The following is an 18,208-nucleotide window of genomic DNA, read 5'->3' as shown; positions in this document are numbered from 1 at the left end:
GTATCTGGCATTGCCATGGGCTGTGGTGTAGGTCGCAGATGTGGCTCGGATCCTGTGTTCCTGTGGCTGTGGTGTAGACTGGCAGCTGCAGCCCTCATTCGACCCCTAGCCTGGGAACTTCCATATGCTGCAGGTGCGGCCTTAAAAAGGCAAACAGTAAAAATAAAAATAATTTATATTCATTAATTATAATTCATATTTAGACTTTAACATTAATAGATAATTTGTACATTTTAGAAAATACTACCTTTTGAAATATTTCTGCAAATTGCTTAAATTATTTTTTTTGGATTTGCTCTTAATTTTGATGAAAATATATTCTCATTTAGTACATTGTCAGTATAGTTACATTTTACTTTGTAATTCCTAGATTATTGAAAATGAGTACGTCAAGATTTTGATAGAAAAATAATACTAAAGTGGAACTCAAAAAAGAAAAAAAGCTAAAAGGAAACAAAGAAATTAAAAAATCTTCAAAGAAATGGTCCAGTTTAAAAGTAAGCAGTCTTCTTGCAGGATGTAACCCTCATAAAATTCATAAACAGAACATTACAAATTATTTGTTCAATGAAGATTTAATTACTTATCAAAACAGTGAAAATTAGTAGAATATTATTCTTGCCAAATCCACAACTTGAGCAATTCAGATGAAATCCCTTCAGCTTCACCTTCTTTACTAAAGGGAGATTTAGTCGCTAATCACAAAAAAAATCACACAGCGGGAGTTTCATTGTGACTCAGCAGGTTAAGAACCCAACATAGTGTCCCTGAGGATGAGGGTTCGATCCCTGGCCTTGTTCATTAGGTTAAGGATCCAGCTTTGCCGCAGGTTGCAGCATAGGTTGCAAATGCAGCTCGAAGCTGGGGTGGTTGTGGCTGTGGGGTAGGCCACCAGCTGCAGCTCCACTTCAACCCCTAGGGCTGCCCCGGTGTAGCCCTAAAAAGAAAAAAAAAAATCATACAGTAAAAAAGTATACATTCAGTTATTAGAATGGGGGGGGGGCTGAATAAACAATAGATCATTCCGGAAAAAGGCAAAGAGAGGAAACACCAATGTGATGTTCTCGAAAGAATAATATAATGTGCCCAGTGTTTAGCGCAGTGTGATGGTACTTTTCGTGGCACAACACACTGTTTACAAAAAACCATGGGACATTTCTAGGCTTAATAAAAATTATTTCAGGAGTTCCCGTCGTGGCGCAGTGGTTAACGAATCCGACTAGGAACCATGAGGTTTCGGGTTCGGTCCCTGCCCCTTGCTCAGTGGGTTAACGATCCGGCGTTGCCGTGAGCTGTGGTGTAGGTTGCAGACGCGGCTCAGATACCGCGTTGCTGTGGCTCTGGCGTAGGCCGGTGGAGCCTGGGAACCTCCATATGCCGCGGGAGCGGCCCAAGAAATAGCAACAACAACAACAACAAAAAGACAAAAAAATAAATAAATAAATAAAAATTATTTCAAATTTGTTAAATGGCAAACCTGTAATTAGGAAAAAATAAAACTAATGATAAGTAGGATAGAGAATTCAAACAGGTTAATTTAATGGTTAATAAAGCAAGAGATGAAATCATATATAAAGTTTTTGAAAAGTACTCAGTTCAACTAGAATGCACCATAATCAAAGGACTAACAGGGGAGTTCCCGTCGTGGCGCAGTGGTTAGCGAATCCGACTAGGAACCATGAGGTTGCGGGTTCGGTCCCTGCCCTTGCTCAGTGGGTTAACGATCCGGCGTTGCCGTGAGCTGTGGTGTAGGTTGCAGACGCAGCTCGGATCCCACGTTGCTGTGGTTCTGGTGTAGGCCGGTGGCTACAGCTCCAATTAGACCCCTAGCCTGGGAACCTCCATATGCCGCAGGAGCGGCCCAAGAAATAGCAAAAAAAAAAAAAAAAAGGACTAACATACATACATACCTACATTTATTTATTTATTTATTGCCTTTTTAGGGCCGCCCCCACGGCATATGGAAGTTCTCAGACTAGGGGTCTAATCGGAGCTATAGCTGCCAGCCTATGCCACAGCCACAGCCACAGCCACAGCAATGCCAGATCCAAGCCGCATCTGCGACCTACACCACCGCTCATGGCAACACCAGAGCTTAACTCACTGAGCGAGGCCAGGGATCGAACCCACAACCTCATGGTTCCCAGTCGGATTTGTTTCCACTGCACCATGATGGGAACCCCTCCATAGGACTAACATTTAAAAGGCAGGCCTGCGATAACATGGTCAGTACATAAAATAAGCACGAAGTGTTTCCAGGAGTCCAGAAGTATGCTGTGTGACAGGTACCACTCACCTCGAATTTGTTTCTAGAAGACGTGTCCTCAGCTGCGCCTGCATCTTCAGTACTGATGATGCTGTGAGATGATAGCAGCTGAGATGTGACAGAAGGTGGAACGGCCTGATTAGACTCACATCTGACCTCATAACAAACCTCAGACATGCGGTGGGAATACCAACCCAGTGCCGTTAAAGTAATTACATTGAATTTAGATAAGAAGAGTTCAACAAAACCACAGAAGATTCTCAAAGAGTAAATCATGGACAGTGACAGAAAGTGAAATTAATCTTGAATTTCCACTATCTGCAGTAACTCAGTCTGACCTGTTTATTTATGTTGATAAGCTTAAAAACTTTTTTAAAAATCCATTTGGCTAGTTCACTTTTTAAAGGGTTAAAACATTTTCTTTAAGTGTAAAGAAACGAAACCAAAAATGCATATGAAGTATGCAAGAAAAATGACATCCTCATAAAATATTAGGGAATTGAAACAAGGAAACAAAAATATTTGCTTAACTTGGAGAAGATTTGTGTAAAAATAATCCTGAAACCACTTTCTATAGAGGCTGTTTTTCGGTTCATTATAAATCAAAGTGTAAGTATCATTTAAAGAGAGATTTGAACAAAATGGAGCAACATACTGCTATTTTCAATTTTCTTTATAATACACCAGCATTGAAATTTAAAAGAAGAATTTAAGATATTTTGTGTGGCTCTAAATACTATTTAAAAGATGGCAAAAATGACTATAATAAGTGTTAATACTTTAAATTATCAAATTAAAATATTTATTTGGGGAGTTCCCGTCATGGCTCAGTGGTTAACGAATCTGACTAGGAACCATGAGGTTGCAGGTTCGATCCCTGGCCTTGCTCAGTGGGTTAAGGATCCGGCATTGCCGTAAGCTGTGGTGTAGGTTGCAGACGCGGCTCGGATCCCACGTTGCTGTGGCTCTGGTGTAGGCTGGCGGCTACAGCTCCGATTCGACCCCTAGCCTGGGAAACTCCATATGCCACGGGAGCGGCCCAAGAAATGGCAAAAAGACCAAAATAAAATTTAAAAAATAAATAAATAAATATTTATTTGGTAAAATCTTCTGTGATAAGAATTTACCATGTGTAACTCCATATGGCATTTGAGTGCAGTAATATAAAAATCAGGATTCATTTCCAAATCCATGTTGCTTAGAGTTTTATAAATAATTCCATTTGGGGGGGGGGGGTCCTTTTTTTTTGCCTTTTCTAGGGCCAATCCCATGGCATACGGAGGTTCCCAGGCTAGGGGTCTGATTGGAGCTATAGCTGCCAGCCTAAGCCAGAGCCACAGCAACGCGGGATTCGAGCCACATCTGCGACCTACACCACTGCTTATGGCAACGCCAGATCCTTAACCCTCTGAGCAAGGCCAGGGATCGAACCCGCAACCTCATGGTTCCTAGTTGGATTCGTTAACCACTGAGCCACAACGGGAACTCTTATAATTCCAAATGTTACTGCCTCAGCAGAGTGAAACCTAATTAAAATTAAAAAGCTAAAATTAATTTAGAACTTGCTAAGAACTACATCGACTCGAGAAAGGTTGTGTTCCTTGGCACTTTGTCAAGAGAATGCATGTTACTTGGAAAAGTTGATTCTAAGAACATGGTCAGTGCTCCCTGAAAGGAAGGCAAGGAAAATTAATTTTATAGACTAAATATAATAATTTATGAATTGTATATGCGCCATCACCAGCTGGTCAACAAAGGATCCAGATGTGCACATTAATAATTAAATTGCATTGGTAGTTTGTTAAAAGCCATAGCTTTTTTTAAAAAAATTATTTATTTTTGTTATGGCTGCATCTGGGACATTTGCAAGTTCCTGGGCCAGGGATTGAATTCAAGCCGCAGCTGAAACCTATGCCGAATCCTTTAACCCACTGCACCAGGCTGGGGACCGAACCTGTGCCTCCACGGAGACGCGAGCCACTGCAGTCGGATTCTTTGCCCCACAGCGGGAACTCCTGAAAGCCATAGCTTTACCATATTTTTCAAGATACATTTATTACAGTAAGAGGATAGACTCTGTTTATTACTTCTAAATAGTAAACATGGTGTGAGGGCCTCCGTTTGCTTTGTGGTCTTGCCTGGAGCCCCTGTAGTTGTTGGGGGCCTGCCGCCAGCAGTTATGCGGCCGGGGGTGGCAGCATCGCTGAGGTTGCTCCTGCCTGACCACCACCAGCTTGGGGACTTTGCATTTGTTTGTGGTCATTCTTCTCCAGGAATTTGGCTCTTTGGTCCTGTGACCATTTTTTCTCTTTCGTTGTTTTGTCCCCTTCTTATCAATCTTAAGGCTGTCTTCTCTGCTTAAAAAAAAAATGCAAAAAAAAAAATCCAATTCTGTTGTGTTTGCTTATGGTATTTTTGCCGTATGAAAGTTTTTATTTGCTGTAATCAAATAGTAGTCTCTTCTCTTCTTGTACAGTCTGTAAGACCAGGAACGTAGAATATATCCCCACCCCGAGACACACAGCAGCTAGGTTTTCTTGGAGAATTTTGTTTTGTGTTTTATATTTAGATCTCTAGCTATGTGGCTTGGCTTTTTTTTTTTTTTTTTTTTTTAGGGCCGCACCCTCGGCATACGGAGGTTCCCAGGCTAAGGGTCAAATTGGAGCTACAGCTGCCGGCCTACATCACAGCCACAGCAACACGGGATCCGAGCCTCGCCTGTGACCTCACCACAGCTCGTGGCAACACCAGATCCCCAACCCACTGAGCGAGGCCAGGGATCGAACCCGCATCCTCATGGATGCCAATCCAATTCGTTTCCGCCGCGCAACGACAGAAACTTCCAAACTTAACTCATGTCTGGACACATCTCGGCTCTAGCGTCTTCCCATATCATTCAGAGTAAAAGCACCTCAAGTGGCCCGTAAGTAGGATGACCATTCGATTGAGTGTTGAAACTGGAGCGGATTCTGAGAGTGAAAGCGGCCCTGTTAAGCGGGGACAGCAGGCAGACGTCAGGGCTGTCTTGGGAGACCAGGATGCGTGGCCACCGCCCCTACCAGAGCCTTCGTGGTCTGCCTGCCAGCCGGCCCTCTAACCATTCTCCAACCCCAGGGGCCTCCTTAACGTTCCATGAACTTGGCACACATGTCCTGCTTCAGGAATATTCTTCTCCGCCACTCAGCATGGCTTGCCCTGGCTTCCTTCGGAGAAACTGTGTATGAAACAGCCCCTCTCCGCCGTCACACGCCCCATACTCTGCTCCTGTCTATAGTTTATTGCTATTCAATAAAACCTGAAATTTTTATCACCCTGTCACTCTACGCCCCCAATGCAAACTCCACGGGAGAAGGGACTTTGTCCATTTCCTTTACTGCTGTGCCCCAGCCCTGAGATCGGTGCCTCAGATACACTGTAGAATCTGAGTGGGGGGGTACATGGCTGTGAGTGTCCAGTTTCTTCAACTTTTGTACTTGAAAATGTATAATGAAATGTTGGGGGGAATTAACTTCTTACGTCTTTTTAGCAAGCCCCCTGAAGCAGGCACAGTGGGGTCTGTAGACGGGCAGCATCAGGGTCACCTGGAAGGTGTCGGAAATGGATGGTGTTGGGGGCCTGTCCGGTACCTGCCAACTCGGTCGGTGTTGGGGTGGGGGGGCGGCTGGGGATCCGAGGGGCTCTGATGCCGTCAATTATTTTTATCCCTGTCTTATAGATGGCGAACATGCCACACAGTAAAACTTAACCCAAGTTGTCAGGCAGCTGGGAAATGGTGCTGGGACTGCATGTGCCCTCGAAGTCGAGGGCTAAAGGACCGTCCAGCAGTCGAACTGACACATAGAGTATAAAGCCAACAGGCTTTCTTTGCCGTCTCCAGGCTTTTCTTTGCAGAATGCTGGAATCGACGTGTGTCCCGAGGGGAGCTCCTGCTGTGGTGCAGTGGGATCCGCATTGTCCTGGGAGCCCTGGGACAAGGGTTCGAATCTCCAGCCCGGCACAGTGGGTTTAAGGATCTGGCGTTGCCACGGCTTGGGTCAGACTGTGGCTGGGATCCAATCCCTAGCCCAGGAGGTCCAGATGCGGCAGGGCTGCCAAAAAGGGGGGAAAAAAAAAAAGCGTGTCCCGTGGGCCATGAACATACAGCGTGGGGACCTTGGTGTTAGCTGCATGGTCACCTGTGGGTGGGAGTGACTCTCATCTCCAGCCTGTCGCTCTTTCTGTCTCTTCTCACCAGAAGCTTGGGGACCGTGGGTGCCGTGGCCGTGGACTGCCGAGGAAACGTGGCTTACGCGACCTCAACCGGGGGCATCGTTAACAAGATGCCGGGGCGCGTCGGGGACACGCCGTGTATAGGTAGGATGGCCGCACCCTCTGCCCCCACCCCCCTCATCTCTGGTCTCTGCCCCCCCTTCTTTCTCTCTTCATTTCCCCCTCCTCCTGGTGGCAGCCTCAGGATTTCTGGGCTTGGGGTGGGTTGGCAGAGGTTGTCCAGGGCACGTGGAGAAGGCTGTGCAACAGGTGCCTGTTTCGTAAACGCTGTCTTTTTTAGCACCTCTTTCTCCTCTCTAGCCCCAATTTCAGGATCGGCAGACTATTCCCAGAGGGTTAAGTCCATGCAACCTCTTCCCAGGCATGGGCGCAAATGAGCAAACTAAGAAAGCTGAGAATTTAAGTTTGCAGTAATTAGATTTGAGCGGCAGGAGAGTGACACACCGCTACTGCGGAGCTATTGCACTGAAGCCTTCTTTGCATTAACCTCGCGGCACCTCATCTAATTCCCAGCAGTGCGGGTGGGGGTGGGGATATGTTTCACCCTGGGCAGGCGGCGTGGACATGCTCTGGGGCAAAGGAGGGGCTGTCCTGGTGTCACTGCTCTTGGAAAGGTCAGGCCCACCCTGGAGGTGCCCTCTGCCCCACTCCCCCATCTCAGGGTATCCACAGGGTGCTCACTAGTGCACCGTGGCGTGACACCTCGGCATCCTCGGAGTGTCATATTTATGTAGCATCAGACTTGTAATGTGTGTGTGAATTTCTTGACTGTTGCCACTCCGAACCAATCACTTTCCCTGAGCAGGATCTGGAGGTTATGCTGACAATGACATTGGAGCCATTTCAACGACGGGGCACGGGGAGAGCATCCTGAAGGTGAATCTGGCCAGACTCACCCTCTTCCACGTAGAACAGGGTACGTGCACCAAGGCCATGCTGGCTGGAAATGCGGACCCAGAGCGATTGATAGATGGATGGAGAGCCTAGGAAACCCTTTCTTGTTTGGTGGAGACATTGCCTCCCGGCCAACCCCTTCTGTTGGGGTCTTGGAAGAAGAGCGTTTTCAGTACCGTTTGTTGGAGTTCCTGTCGTGGCTCAGCAGTAATGAGCCTGATTAACATCCAAGAGGATACGAGTTCTAACCCTGGCCTCACTCAGTGAGTTAAGGATCCAGCCTTGCAGTGAGCCGTGGTGTAGGCCACACATGCATCTGGCGATGCTGTGGCTGTGGTGTAGGCTGGCAGCTACAGCTCCAGTTAGACCCTAGGCAACTTCCATATGCCTCCAATGCAACCCCTAAAAAAAAAGAGACAAGGAGTTCCCGTCATGGCTCAGTGGTTAATGAACCCAGCTAGTATCGATGAGGACATGGGTTTGATCCCTGGCCTTGCTCAGTGGGTTAAGGATGCGGTGTTGCCCTGAGCTTCGGTGTAGGTCACAGATGCAGCTTGGGTTCCGCGTTGCTGTGGCTGTGGTGTAGACCAGTAGCTACAGCTCAGATTAGACCCCTAGCCTGGGAACCTCCATATGCTGCAGGTGTGGCCCTAAAAAGACAAAAAGACAAAAAAAAAAAAGAAGAAGAAGAATACTGTTTGTCTTCTGCCTCTCGGGGGCAGCAGGGAGACTGAGCCTGGGTGTGGGAGAAAGGGTGGGTCTGTCTCAGTGCACGGAGGGCCCTTTCGGGCCAGGATCCCTTGTTTGAGACATTCAAATAGAAGTCACTTGCCAAGAACCTTTGTTAACTCCCTTTGCTTTTTCTCATCAGATTCTTTTTAATAACTTGTTTCCCAACCTCTCCTTGTTTGCAGGGAAGACATTAGAAGAGGCTGCTGAGGCGTCGTTGGGTTATATGAAGTCAAAGGTCAAGGGTGTGGGGGGTGTCATCGTGGTCAACAAAGCGGGAGACTGGGCAGTAAAGTGGACCTCGGCCTCCATGCCCTGGGCAGCCGCAAAGGACGGCAAGCTGCACTCTGGAATTGATCTCAGCGACACCAGCGTCACTGACCTGCCCTAATAAGCCTGGGACGACGGTATTCTCGATGCCAGCTTGGTCGTAAAGCAGGTTCCTGGTGTGGAGACTTAGCCTAATCAATTAGATCTAGAAATGGAAAAATTCTGCCGTCTGTCACTCGTTTTGTTGCCTTGATCAGTGTTTGGTTGGGGGTGGATCCCAAAAGGATACAAGAAATGTCCATTTTAAGATCAAAATAAGACTAGTGAAAATGACAAAGTCCACTGAGCCTTTCTCGTGACTGGTCCCCATTGCCTGAGGTTAATAAAGAGGAAAAACAGGTGATCCTGACACGACAGAAACAGCCGTGGTGCAGGGAGTGCTTTTGGAGTTGGGGGACCCACCGCAGGGACAGAGGCTGTAGGCTTGAAGGTTGGGGGGTGGCGGGCAGAGGACAGCAGTACCCCGGGCAAGACCCAGTGCAGGGGCGAGATGGGAGGGAAGGCCCAGGGGAGGCAGCGAAGGGGAGAAGCCGGGCAGACCTCGGAAGGTTGCGGACGCATTCTGAGTCAGGAGAGCACTGGGTGAAAGACTCTCTGAGAGATGAACTGATTTTTCTAAGAACGGGCACGTCTTCTCTGACTTATTAACATAGATGGCTGTTAATAAGGCTCTATTCTGCCAAGGAACAGTCTTCATGGACGCTCCGGAGCCCCTTCAGGCCCGAGGGTCTTGGGCTCACACACCAGCCCGCTCACGTCGAGGTTCCCACCTGCCCGCACGGCTCATCAGGCCCAGCCCCGCCTCCCAGACCCTCGGGGTCCTCCTAGTGAGCGATGGGGCTCGGGACCTGCACCAGGAAGGGCCAGTCACCGCCGAGAGGACCCTGGCGTCACACCGTCCGGGACAGTCCGGTGCTGTGGGTTCCCCCAGCTCAGCCGGTGTGTACGCGTGCTCGGCGTGGTGAGCAAAGTCACTCCCTGTTCACGTCTCTTTACACTGGAAATGGTATTTCTTGCTGTAACATAGCCGCCCAGTTTTTCAGTCTGTCAGGGTTCACCTTCTCTCTGGAAAGAAACTGCTTCCCTTTAAATTCCATGTGCCACTAATAAAATGTATTTTGAAAGAATAACAGTGTGGGTAGGAGTCGCTGTTGACAGAGCCCAGAATGTACGCGAGCTGCCTGCGTCTGTCCGTCCAGACGGGGGCTTGTCAGAGAGGCCTCGCAGCCCGAGGGCAGAGCGCGGATGTGAGCTGACGTCCTGCCTCAGGGCGTACATGTGAGAGTTTGCAGAAGAAGCGAGTGTTTTTCTGGATGTGTGAAGGCAGAAGGCAAACCAGCATTTCGAGAAGCAGCGGGGCGGACAGACCGGACTTCTCGCCATGACGGCGGCCCAGTCCGAGCCCCCGTCCCGGGACCTCCCCGGCTGCCCTGAGCCCAGGAGAAAGAGATGCCCCTTGGAGGCAGAACGGAGTTTGAGTCCTGCCTCTCCCCACGGCCTGGGGGACCCTGGGCAGGTTAACATCGGAGAACCTTGTCATCTAAAAACAGATCACCCTGGAGAGAAAATGAAAATAAAGGACGACGGCCCGCTGTTCATCTTTGTAGTCTCTGGACCACGGAGAACGCGCGGCCAGGCCCAGAAGGAGGTTCTGCGGTTGGGTCCTTGAAAGCTTCAGATGCAACAACCATCCTTGGAAATGAGGACCGTGTTGGCAGATGGGGTCACTTGCTGGGGCTGCCAGCAGCAAAGTAGCACCGGCAGTGGCGTACACGCCAGACGCTTCACTGCTCACGGTTCTGGAGGCCGGCAGTCCCAGGTCCAGGTGTCCGTGGGGTGGCTCCCGGGCCGCGTTCCTTGGCCGCCACATGGCTGCCTTCTGCGGCCTCATGCCTTTTCTGTATGTGTGTCTGTGGCTCAGTTTCCTCCTAAGGACACCAGTCAGCCGGAATCAAGGCCACCTAACCACTCCCTTTTCATGCCAGCTTCTCTTCAGAGGCCCTGTCTCCAAATACCTGGGGGTTGGGGCTTCAACATGGGGGTTCTTGGAGTTCCCATTGTGACACAGAGAAAATGAATCAAACTATTATCCATGAGGATGCCGGTTCAATCCCTGGCTTCGATCTGTGGGTTGGGGACCTGGCGTTGCTGTGGCTGTGAAATAGGCCAGGAGCAGCAGCTCTGATTCGACCCCTAGCCTGGGAACCCCCATATGCTGCGGGTGTGGCCCTAAAAAGCAAAAAAAAGGAAAAGAAATGGAGGTTCTGGGGGCACACATTCAGCCCCAACAGGAAGTGAAGCAGAACTACATTAGGGGTTGGTTTTGGGGGGCAGGGAGGAATGGACTGAGGGTTCAGGATGGAGAGATTCTAAAATTGGGTTGTGGCGATGCTTATACAACTGTGAATATAATAAAAATTCATTGAATTAAAATAGAGGTTGGAGGAGTTCCTGTCGTGGCTCAGTGGTTAACGAATCCAACTAGGAACCATGAGGTTGCAGGCTCGATCCCTGGCCTTCCTCAGTGAGTTAAGGATCCAGTGTTGCTGTGAGCTGTGGCAAGTCTGTAGATCACAGACTTGGCTCAGATCTGGCATTGCTGTGGCTGTGGCATAGGCCGCCGGCCACAGCTCTGATTAGACCTCTAGCCTGGGGACCTCCATGTGCCAAGGATGTAGCTCTAGAAAGAGATCAAAAAAAAAAAAAAATAGGGGTTGGAAAGGGAGAGACCTTTGGAGAAGTATCCGTTACCGAGGAGATAAGGAAGAAGGAAGAATGAGGGGGCGAGGCCTGATTTTGAGATTATCGTTTTATTCACAAGGGAAGTGGTTCTGGTCACCAGAGGCCACTGGAAGCTCAGCCCAGCTCGGCCACCTGCCCCCTGGTTAAGGAAGGTCCCCCAGCCCCTGTGCGCCAGCTAAGGACCTGGGTTCCCTGAACGACCACCTCCACTAGCCCGGATTCCCGAACGTGGAGACCACGTATGGGCCCCTCTTACCCCACACGCCGTCCAGAGGCGGCTCCCTAACTGCCCAGCAGATAAAGGAGTAAGACGGGATCTGAAGGAGTCTTCTGTCACTTCTGTGCCACAAGAGGGCAGCAGAGCACACAAAGTCCAGCGGACTCCGGCTCAAAACAATCTACTCAGAAATTTTGGAACCACAAGAGGCTTCCTGTTCTTGACTTTAATTTTCATCTAAATAATACGATCAGTTTTAGAGAACAGATGTCCAGAAAAACAAATACAAATTCCTCCAAGAACCCATCATAATCAGCCCCATCGCTGACTTTTAAAAACAGTGCATGGAATTCCTTCCCGTCGTGGCTCAGCAGAAACGAATCTGACTAGTATCCATAAGGACACAGGTTCAATCCCTGGCCTTGCTCAGCGGATCAAGGATCCGGCGTTGCCGTGAGCTGTGGTGTAGGTCGCAGATGCAGCTCAGATCCCACATTGCTGTGGCTCTGGTGTAGGCCAGCAGCTACAGCTCCAGTTCAGCCCATAGCCTGGGAACCTCCCTATGCCATGAGTGCAGCCCCAGAAAGACAAAAATAAACAGAAAATAAAAACAGCGCCACCTGCTCTGCACCTGCTGGCAGGTGTCGGGGCCCAAGGCAAGCACAGCCAGGCAGCCCCAGATCTGCCCCCTGGCCACACCTTCCAGCCAGGAAGAGAACTAGATCAGCTTTGCCCTAAACTGGCCGAAACAGTGGGATGATGAGCAAGTTGGTGGCCCGGAGCTGAGCAGGTGTCTGCTCACCTGCTGAGCTGGAAGGAACAGTCCTGGGAAAGAAAGGCCTTAACCTTGCAGCTGTTGGACGATAAACATTTTTTCCAAATAGCATCCTTTCTAGATGTGTTCCTCGCTAGATTATAGAGCCTGAGGACAGAACGGGCTGTGTGGCCCTCTCCTGAAGTGGATGGCATGGGAAAATTGCCGGGGGGGGACACTGTCCTTCCTGCTCCACCTTCTGCCTTCTCCCTCCCACTGCATCGGGGAGGCAGCTCAGGGGAGCAGGGACCTGTCACCGCAACGCTCCCACGGAGGAGAGAGCCCTGTGTAGGAGCGACCCAGGAAGGAATGGGGCTGGGCTGAAGGACAGAAGCAAAACCAGGTCAAGGAATGGTGCCAGGAGAGGCCTGGCCGGGGGTGGTACAGGGGCCCAGCAGTGGTTCCATCCATGGGATGCCATTAAATGGGCAGGCCACCGTCTATCTCGGCCGCCCACCATGCAGGACCCGGAAGGGTTGAGCCACCATCAAACAGCTGGTCTCTCGTGAGAGGCCCACATGCCAGGGGAGGCCCGGCAACCTCTCCGCCCTCCTGAAAGAGGAAATAAGGCCCAGAGAAACGGGTTTCCCAGGGCAGTAAATGTGGTTTATCTCAGCCTCTCTGATCCCAAATCCTCTGTCTCTCAGTGTCCTTATCACTTTGGGCTCCAATGTAGGTCTGGATGGTCCCACAGGCCCTCCAGGTGAGAAGCAGGAAAAAAAAAAAAAAAAATCATGTTTAACAACTTTATCTTTCAAATTCTGCTTTTTTTTTTCACCCAACCCACTATTAAAATGGAGTTAGACTTTTTCATACACGGAGAGGTTTGGACCATGCCTGGGCTGGATCGGGAGAGAACCCCCGGGCTGGGATTCTTTTTTTTTTTAATATATATATTAATCACTCATCGTCTCAGAGTCAACTCTGTTTTTGACTCTGCAGTTATCAGAACTTCCTGGATCCTGGACCAAACTCGGATGGGGTTCAGGTTCTAAGCCGAGGCTGGGAGCAAAGGCTCAGAGAGGCTGGTTCTTCCATCCTCTTTGACCTTGGCTCCGTTCATGACTCAGGCAGCCCCAGGGTTGCTATCTTGCAGGGTAGCGATTTTTACTAAACATACTTTAATTAAAAAGACGCTTTTAATACAAGGGGTGTATGTGCATTGTAGATGCTGGAAAACGTTGACAAAGAAATTTTTTTTAAGTGTGAGAAAACACAGATCCACAAAAATAAGGGGAAAAAAATGTCCCAGCACCCAGTCCATATCACTATTAATGCCCATCGGTATTTTCTCCAAAATGAGTTCAGTGCACACATCCTTTTTTAAATGCTTTTTCAGTTAATAATCCGCTTTTCCATGTCAATAAATGTTCACCTTTCATAATAGCCAACATTCAAATTTCTCCAGTTTTCTCAAAACACATCACCAACAGCAGGTTTCTCCCCATCCTGCCCCCTGCCTGGATGGTGGTTGTGCCCCGTGGTCTCTGCCCCGTTTTGAACAGCTCTGACTTGTTGGATGGTTAGGGCCCAGTGCCCAGCCTGGCTGCCAGGCTGCCTGGGACAACATGAGCATTGGGTGAGCATCTGTCACAGGCGCCTCCATCTCAAGCACAGGGGCCCCACCTGCAGCAGTGCCAGCCGTGGGAGCAGGCCTGGGTGCAAGGTTTGGAGAGGGAAGTGCCAGAGCACGAGGCCCCACCCAGAAATTTGGCAAAGCGTGACTCGGGGAGTCACGAGCAGATGGGGAGCGGGTGCCCCGCGTAGCCTCCAGGAAAGGCCTGTGGGCCACCGCCCTTCCTGCGCAGAGCCTCCTCCGGCTGCCTCGTCCCAGGTGGCTTCCTGGCTCCGCTCACCTTCAGCCTTTCCCCAGGCCCGCCGACCACACACCAGGCAGGAGCAACGCCAAGTGCCTCTCGGGCGAAGGGCATTTTGCAGAAGTATTTACAAATTGGCACACGTGCATGCCAATCTCACACCAAATCCAGGAATATTTTCTGGGGGATGAGAACAAAGGCTGGGGTTCTCTTGCCTTCGAGAACATTCCACCGCCCTCTGCTGCCAGATCCCTGGGGCTCTGACCTCCTGAACTCTCCCTCCCTGTGTTCTGTTCAGACACCAAGTATTTCAATCTTTGAAGAAGTCAGAAAGGCCAAGGCGAGGGCTCCATCCCTCCGTCCCGCGTCTGATGTGGCCCTTCCTCTGGGCCCACTCACCCCTGCCTCCCCGGTGACCTCACCCCGGATCCATCCGGCCTTCCTGCCTCGTGCTTCCCCAATCTCCCTGGTCATCTCTGCTCATCTTATCTCCGGCTCTTGCACAGATATCACGCCCTGCATGCCTCATGACTAAACACTCCGCCGCTCCCCCCAGGCCCTTCCCCACCCTGTCCTTGTCTTCCTTAGAAATTCCTACATGCTTTCGAGCAGAAAGGGTCAAAAGCCAGGGCGGGGCGCCCTGCAGAACCGAATCTCCCCGCACTGGCTCAGCACCCCCAGCTCCAAGTCCTTACCTGGCTGCGTTGCAGCAAACAGGCGGCCAGTCCTGGGAGGTGATGCACCTGCCTTACTCCATGGAGACCCTCCGAGCGAGCGCGTGCTCCCCAGTCTCAGACTCCACGCCTCCATCACAGCTCCAGGGAAAGGCTTCATTTTCTTTGAGAGGAAAGGTTCCAGCCCTGTTCCCTCTCTCTGGCCTCTGGAGCCACTGTCACACCACCCCCTCCCCATGGAAGCCAGGGCCCGGAGCTCAGACCTAAAGGGCATCTTTGTTCTGCCCCCGTGACCAGGATGCTGCTGGCTCCTCTACAACCAGCAGGCCAGGCTGCCCTGCCCTTTCCAGGGTCAGCTCCCCGGATGGGGTGCGGTCTGGAACCCGCAGGCCCCTTGGCTGCCGCACTAGCCCACCCCGGCTCCGAGACCAGCACCACCCGGCTTCTCGACACTTCTCTGCATCAAGGATTTCCCTGGGGGGCTGCTTGGGTGGCAGTTGGGCCTGTGCTCAAGCCGGAGGAACGAGGAACCCCCCAGCCCGTCCCCCCGGGAGCCCCATCCCGCCCATCCGCAAAGATTAGGTCACCAGGAGCCTTCCAGGCTTCTTGCTGCTGCTGCTGCATCAGACCCAGACCCCTGGGCTGGCTCCCCCTGCTGCCCTAGTGGGCAGGGGCTCCCAGGCTTCTGCCCAGCCCATTCCCTTTCTCCAAAGGCCCCTCTGCCCTGGAAGGGTTCTCTGGGGGACTAAGAGCAACCTCCCTCCAAGGGAGCTTATAAGAATCTGTTAGCAAATACTAATAGAAGTGTTCCTGGCTAAGAGGTCACTCTTATTAGTGTGTGATTTTGTTTCCAGGCCACGCCAACCAGAGTGAACTCTTTCTTCTCAGAGCCCCTGCCACTCTTGGAGTCCCCAGTCAGCAGCTCCTATAATGGGCCTCGGTTCCCTGGACCCCAAAGGTGCTTTGATTGTTCTGGATACATGGAGCCAGGGCTCGGCCAGCAAGCCTGGTGGCCCTGTGTAGAGCAAGGTGGCTGGGCAGGGCCCAACCCAGGACGACGCCCACCCAAAGGGGAGCCCCGGATTTATGGCTTTCCTTTACAAAGCTCTTCCCCATCTCTCTCTACTCCCTGGAGCAGACAGGGCAGAAATCCTGATTCCCATTTTCAAAATGGGGCCTACGAGTTCCTGTCGTGGTGCAGCGGACATGAATCCCGCTAGGAACCATGAGGTTGCAGGTTCGATCCCTGGCCTTGCTCAGTGGGTTAAGGATCTGGCATTGCCGTGAGCTGTGGTGTAAGTTGCAGACGAGGCTTGGATCTGGCATTGCTGAGGCTGTGGTGTAGGCAGGTGGCTACAGCTCCAACTCGACCCCTAGCCTGGGACCCTCCATATGCTACAAGGGCGGTCCTAAAAAGACAAAATGACCCAAAAAAAAGAATGAAGCCCTAGACACTCCGAGGCAGGGAACACCTCGCCCAGGCCACAGGCTAGGAAGTGGCCCGCTTTGGCTCCAGATCCGGTTCTGCCTGATGCCCAGCCCTGCACTTTTCCCTCGGCACCGAGCTGGGTCACAATCAGTTAAGTGTATCTTCTTCCTTCTGAAAAGCAGCTCTGATGCCAAAAGAATTAGAGACGGCCGCCTGATGAAAACCAGACGCCCTGCCCCTTGTCTCTGGACCAGCTCCCAGGAAAGGCAGGACAGCGGATGTGCAGCCCCCGAGGCCCGGCCCGCCCCGTGAGCTCAGCTCCTGGCACAGGGGGCCTCCTTGAGGAAGGCTGGAGGGACCCCTGGGCCTGGCAAAGCCTCCCCCCAGCGCTGGGCCCGATCACAGGGCCACCCATCTCCGGGGTCAGAACGAGGAGTGTCCAAGGCCAACCGTGTTGTCCCTGGCCCTCTCTGACCCCAACAATCCCGCCAACCCTGCTATGCCCATTTCTCAGATGCGAAAAGCGAGGCTTGGGGAGACGTGTTGGCGGGGAGGCTGTCCACCCACAGCCTTGGTGACAGTGGTGCCCGGTGGAGCAAACCCAGCCAAGACCTGGAGAAACGGCAGGACTGCCCACTGCACTCATGCTCACCCCAGGCCAGCGGCAGGGCCGACCAGGAGGCCCCGTGCTCCCCATCCACTCGGTCAGGGTCAGGAGGCCCCCTTGCCGTTGGGGGACAGAGGTCAGCTTCCCGTCGAGGTGAAGGCCCTCTCGGCAGAGGCTCCCACAGGTCAGGGCCTGGGTGGGGAAGAGGGGGCTGGGACCTCGGGAGACTGTGAGTTGGGGGGGCAGGGAGCAGAACATGAGTCTACAGCTGGGGTGCCCCAGGTCACAGCCCAGAATCGCCCCCGGGGGGCCATTTCTCCAGCCAACTCCCCACCCTGCGGGGCTGAGGGCTGCGCCAGGGAGGCAGAGGCTGGCCCCAGGCCTGCGTGGGGGTGTGGGTGTGGGCGGTGGCTCTGTGTACATCCAAGTTCAAGAGCCCGGGTGGGGGATCATTCACATGCATTTAACAAACAACAGCCATGACCACAAAGTCCAAATAACATTGAACTCAAACTCCACCCCACCCTAGTCCGCCCTTCAGCGTGGTGCTTCTAGAAGATTCAGTGAACTGAGCTGTGTGCCAGCCCTGGCTTTACCCACCTCCCCCCCGCCCCCCAACAGGCCCCTCCATCCCCCAGACATAGGCCCTCTTCCTTCCCCACTGCCCCTGCTCCAGCCTGCCTTCCACCCCTCCTTACACGTTCCGGGGCATCTTGTGACCAAGGTCAAGCCAAATGCCTCTTTGTCACTCAAGGCTCTGCACGGATTGCCTCGCCCAGTGCTCTCTGGCTTCATCCAGCCCCTGGGCCTTGGCCTCGCTGGCTTCTCAGGATGCCCTGTCCCACCTCCCTCCCTGCCCTGGGGCCATCAAGCTTCACACACTGTCTTGCCTCTGCCCAGAGCACCCTGCCTCTCCTCCCCCACCCCAGGCCTGCCCATCACAGAACCCACCCAAGGGACCCCTCCTCCATGGAAACTGTCACCATTGCGATCTGTCTCCCACTCGATGTCCCCCGTACCAGCGCCAAGCCCAGCAGACAGAGAACAGTCGATGCAGGGGGCCCAGCCTCTCCCAGCTCTGACCTCACTTCCTACTCCCCCCAAGGAGACGCCTCCTCCAGGGAGCCTTTCTGTCTTTCCCCTCGACAGCAGCTGCTAGGGGACCAGCTATGAACCCCAGTCGCCTTCCTCTGTCTGCCTTTCCAAACGCTTGTGAGACCCTTGAGGCAACCCCCAGCCCTGGGCCTCGGCCACCCCTCCCCAGCCGACTCTACTCACACTTCTCAGTGGGAGCTTCTGGAAAGCTTGATTTTCCTCCTAGCACTTACGGAACTGACAGTACCTCTGAGAAGGACAGCTGGTGGCCTCTGCTAGCTCCAATTTACAGCTGACACCTCTGAGGCCTCGAGAAAAAAAGCTC

At 52.0% G+C, this 18,208-nt stretch overlaps 1 protein-coding gene and 1 long non-coding RNA gene across 7 annotated transcripts in view; one reads left to right on the top strand and one right to left on the bottom strand.

The window, feature by feature from the left end:
* The window catches only part of ASRGL1 (asparaginase and isoaspartyl peptidase 1), a 25,085-nt gene extending 15,470 nt beyond the window's left edge, over nt 1-9,615 (top strand). The window contains exons 5-7 of one of the 2 annotated variants that reach the window (XM_005660800.4): nt 6,504-6,619; nt 7,341-7,451; nt 8,344-9,615. In XM_005660800.4, coding sequence (XP_005660857.1) covers nt 6,504-6,619; nt 7,341-7,451; nt 8,344-8,549 — 433 coding nt within the window. In that variant the 3' untranslated portion in view covers nt 8,550-9,615. Of the gene's footprint in view, nt 1-6,500; nt 6,620-7,340; nt 7,452-8,343 lie in introns of both variants that reach the window. The other variant, XM_003122625.6, reaches the window with a different exon arrangement.
* On the bottom strand, nt 557-18,208 carry LOC106509330 (uncharacterized). Of its 5 annotated transcripts, none has more exons than XR_014836909.1 (4): nt 18,067-18,186; nt 16,834-17,015; nt 14,774-14,915; nt 11,283-14,258 (listed from the first exon to the last, which is right to left on the bottom strand). It is a non-coding gene; the product is annotated as an uncharacterized LOC106509330 (long non-coding RNA). The 5 variants fall into 5 exon arrangements; XR_014836908.1 differs by having other exon boundaries at nt 13,382-14,258; nt 16,834-16,980; nt 18,067-18,193; XR_014836910.1 differs by lacking the exons at nt 11,283-14,258; nt 16,834-17,015; nt 18,067-18,186 and adding exons at nt 557-937; nt 2,297-2,374 and having other exon boundaries at nt 14,774-15,089.

The sequence above is a fragment of the Sus scrofa genome, chromosome 2 (assembly GCF_054392235.1).
Source record: "Sus scrofa isolate SSC_HxYL_T2T_F1_AM1 chromosome 2, Sscrofa_HxYL_maternal_Yorkshire_Landrace_v2.0, whole genome shotgun sequence".
NCBI lineage: Eukaryota > Metazoa > Chordata > Mammalia > Artiodactyla > Suidae > Sus > Sus scrofa.
The sequence above is the reverse complement of the archived record's forward strand: the minus strand, read 5'-3'. Positions and strand labels throughout refer to the sequence as shown.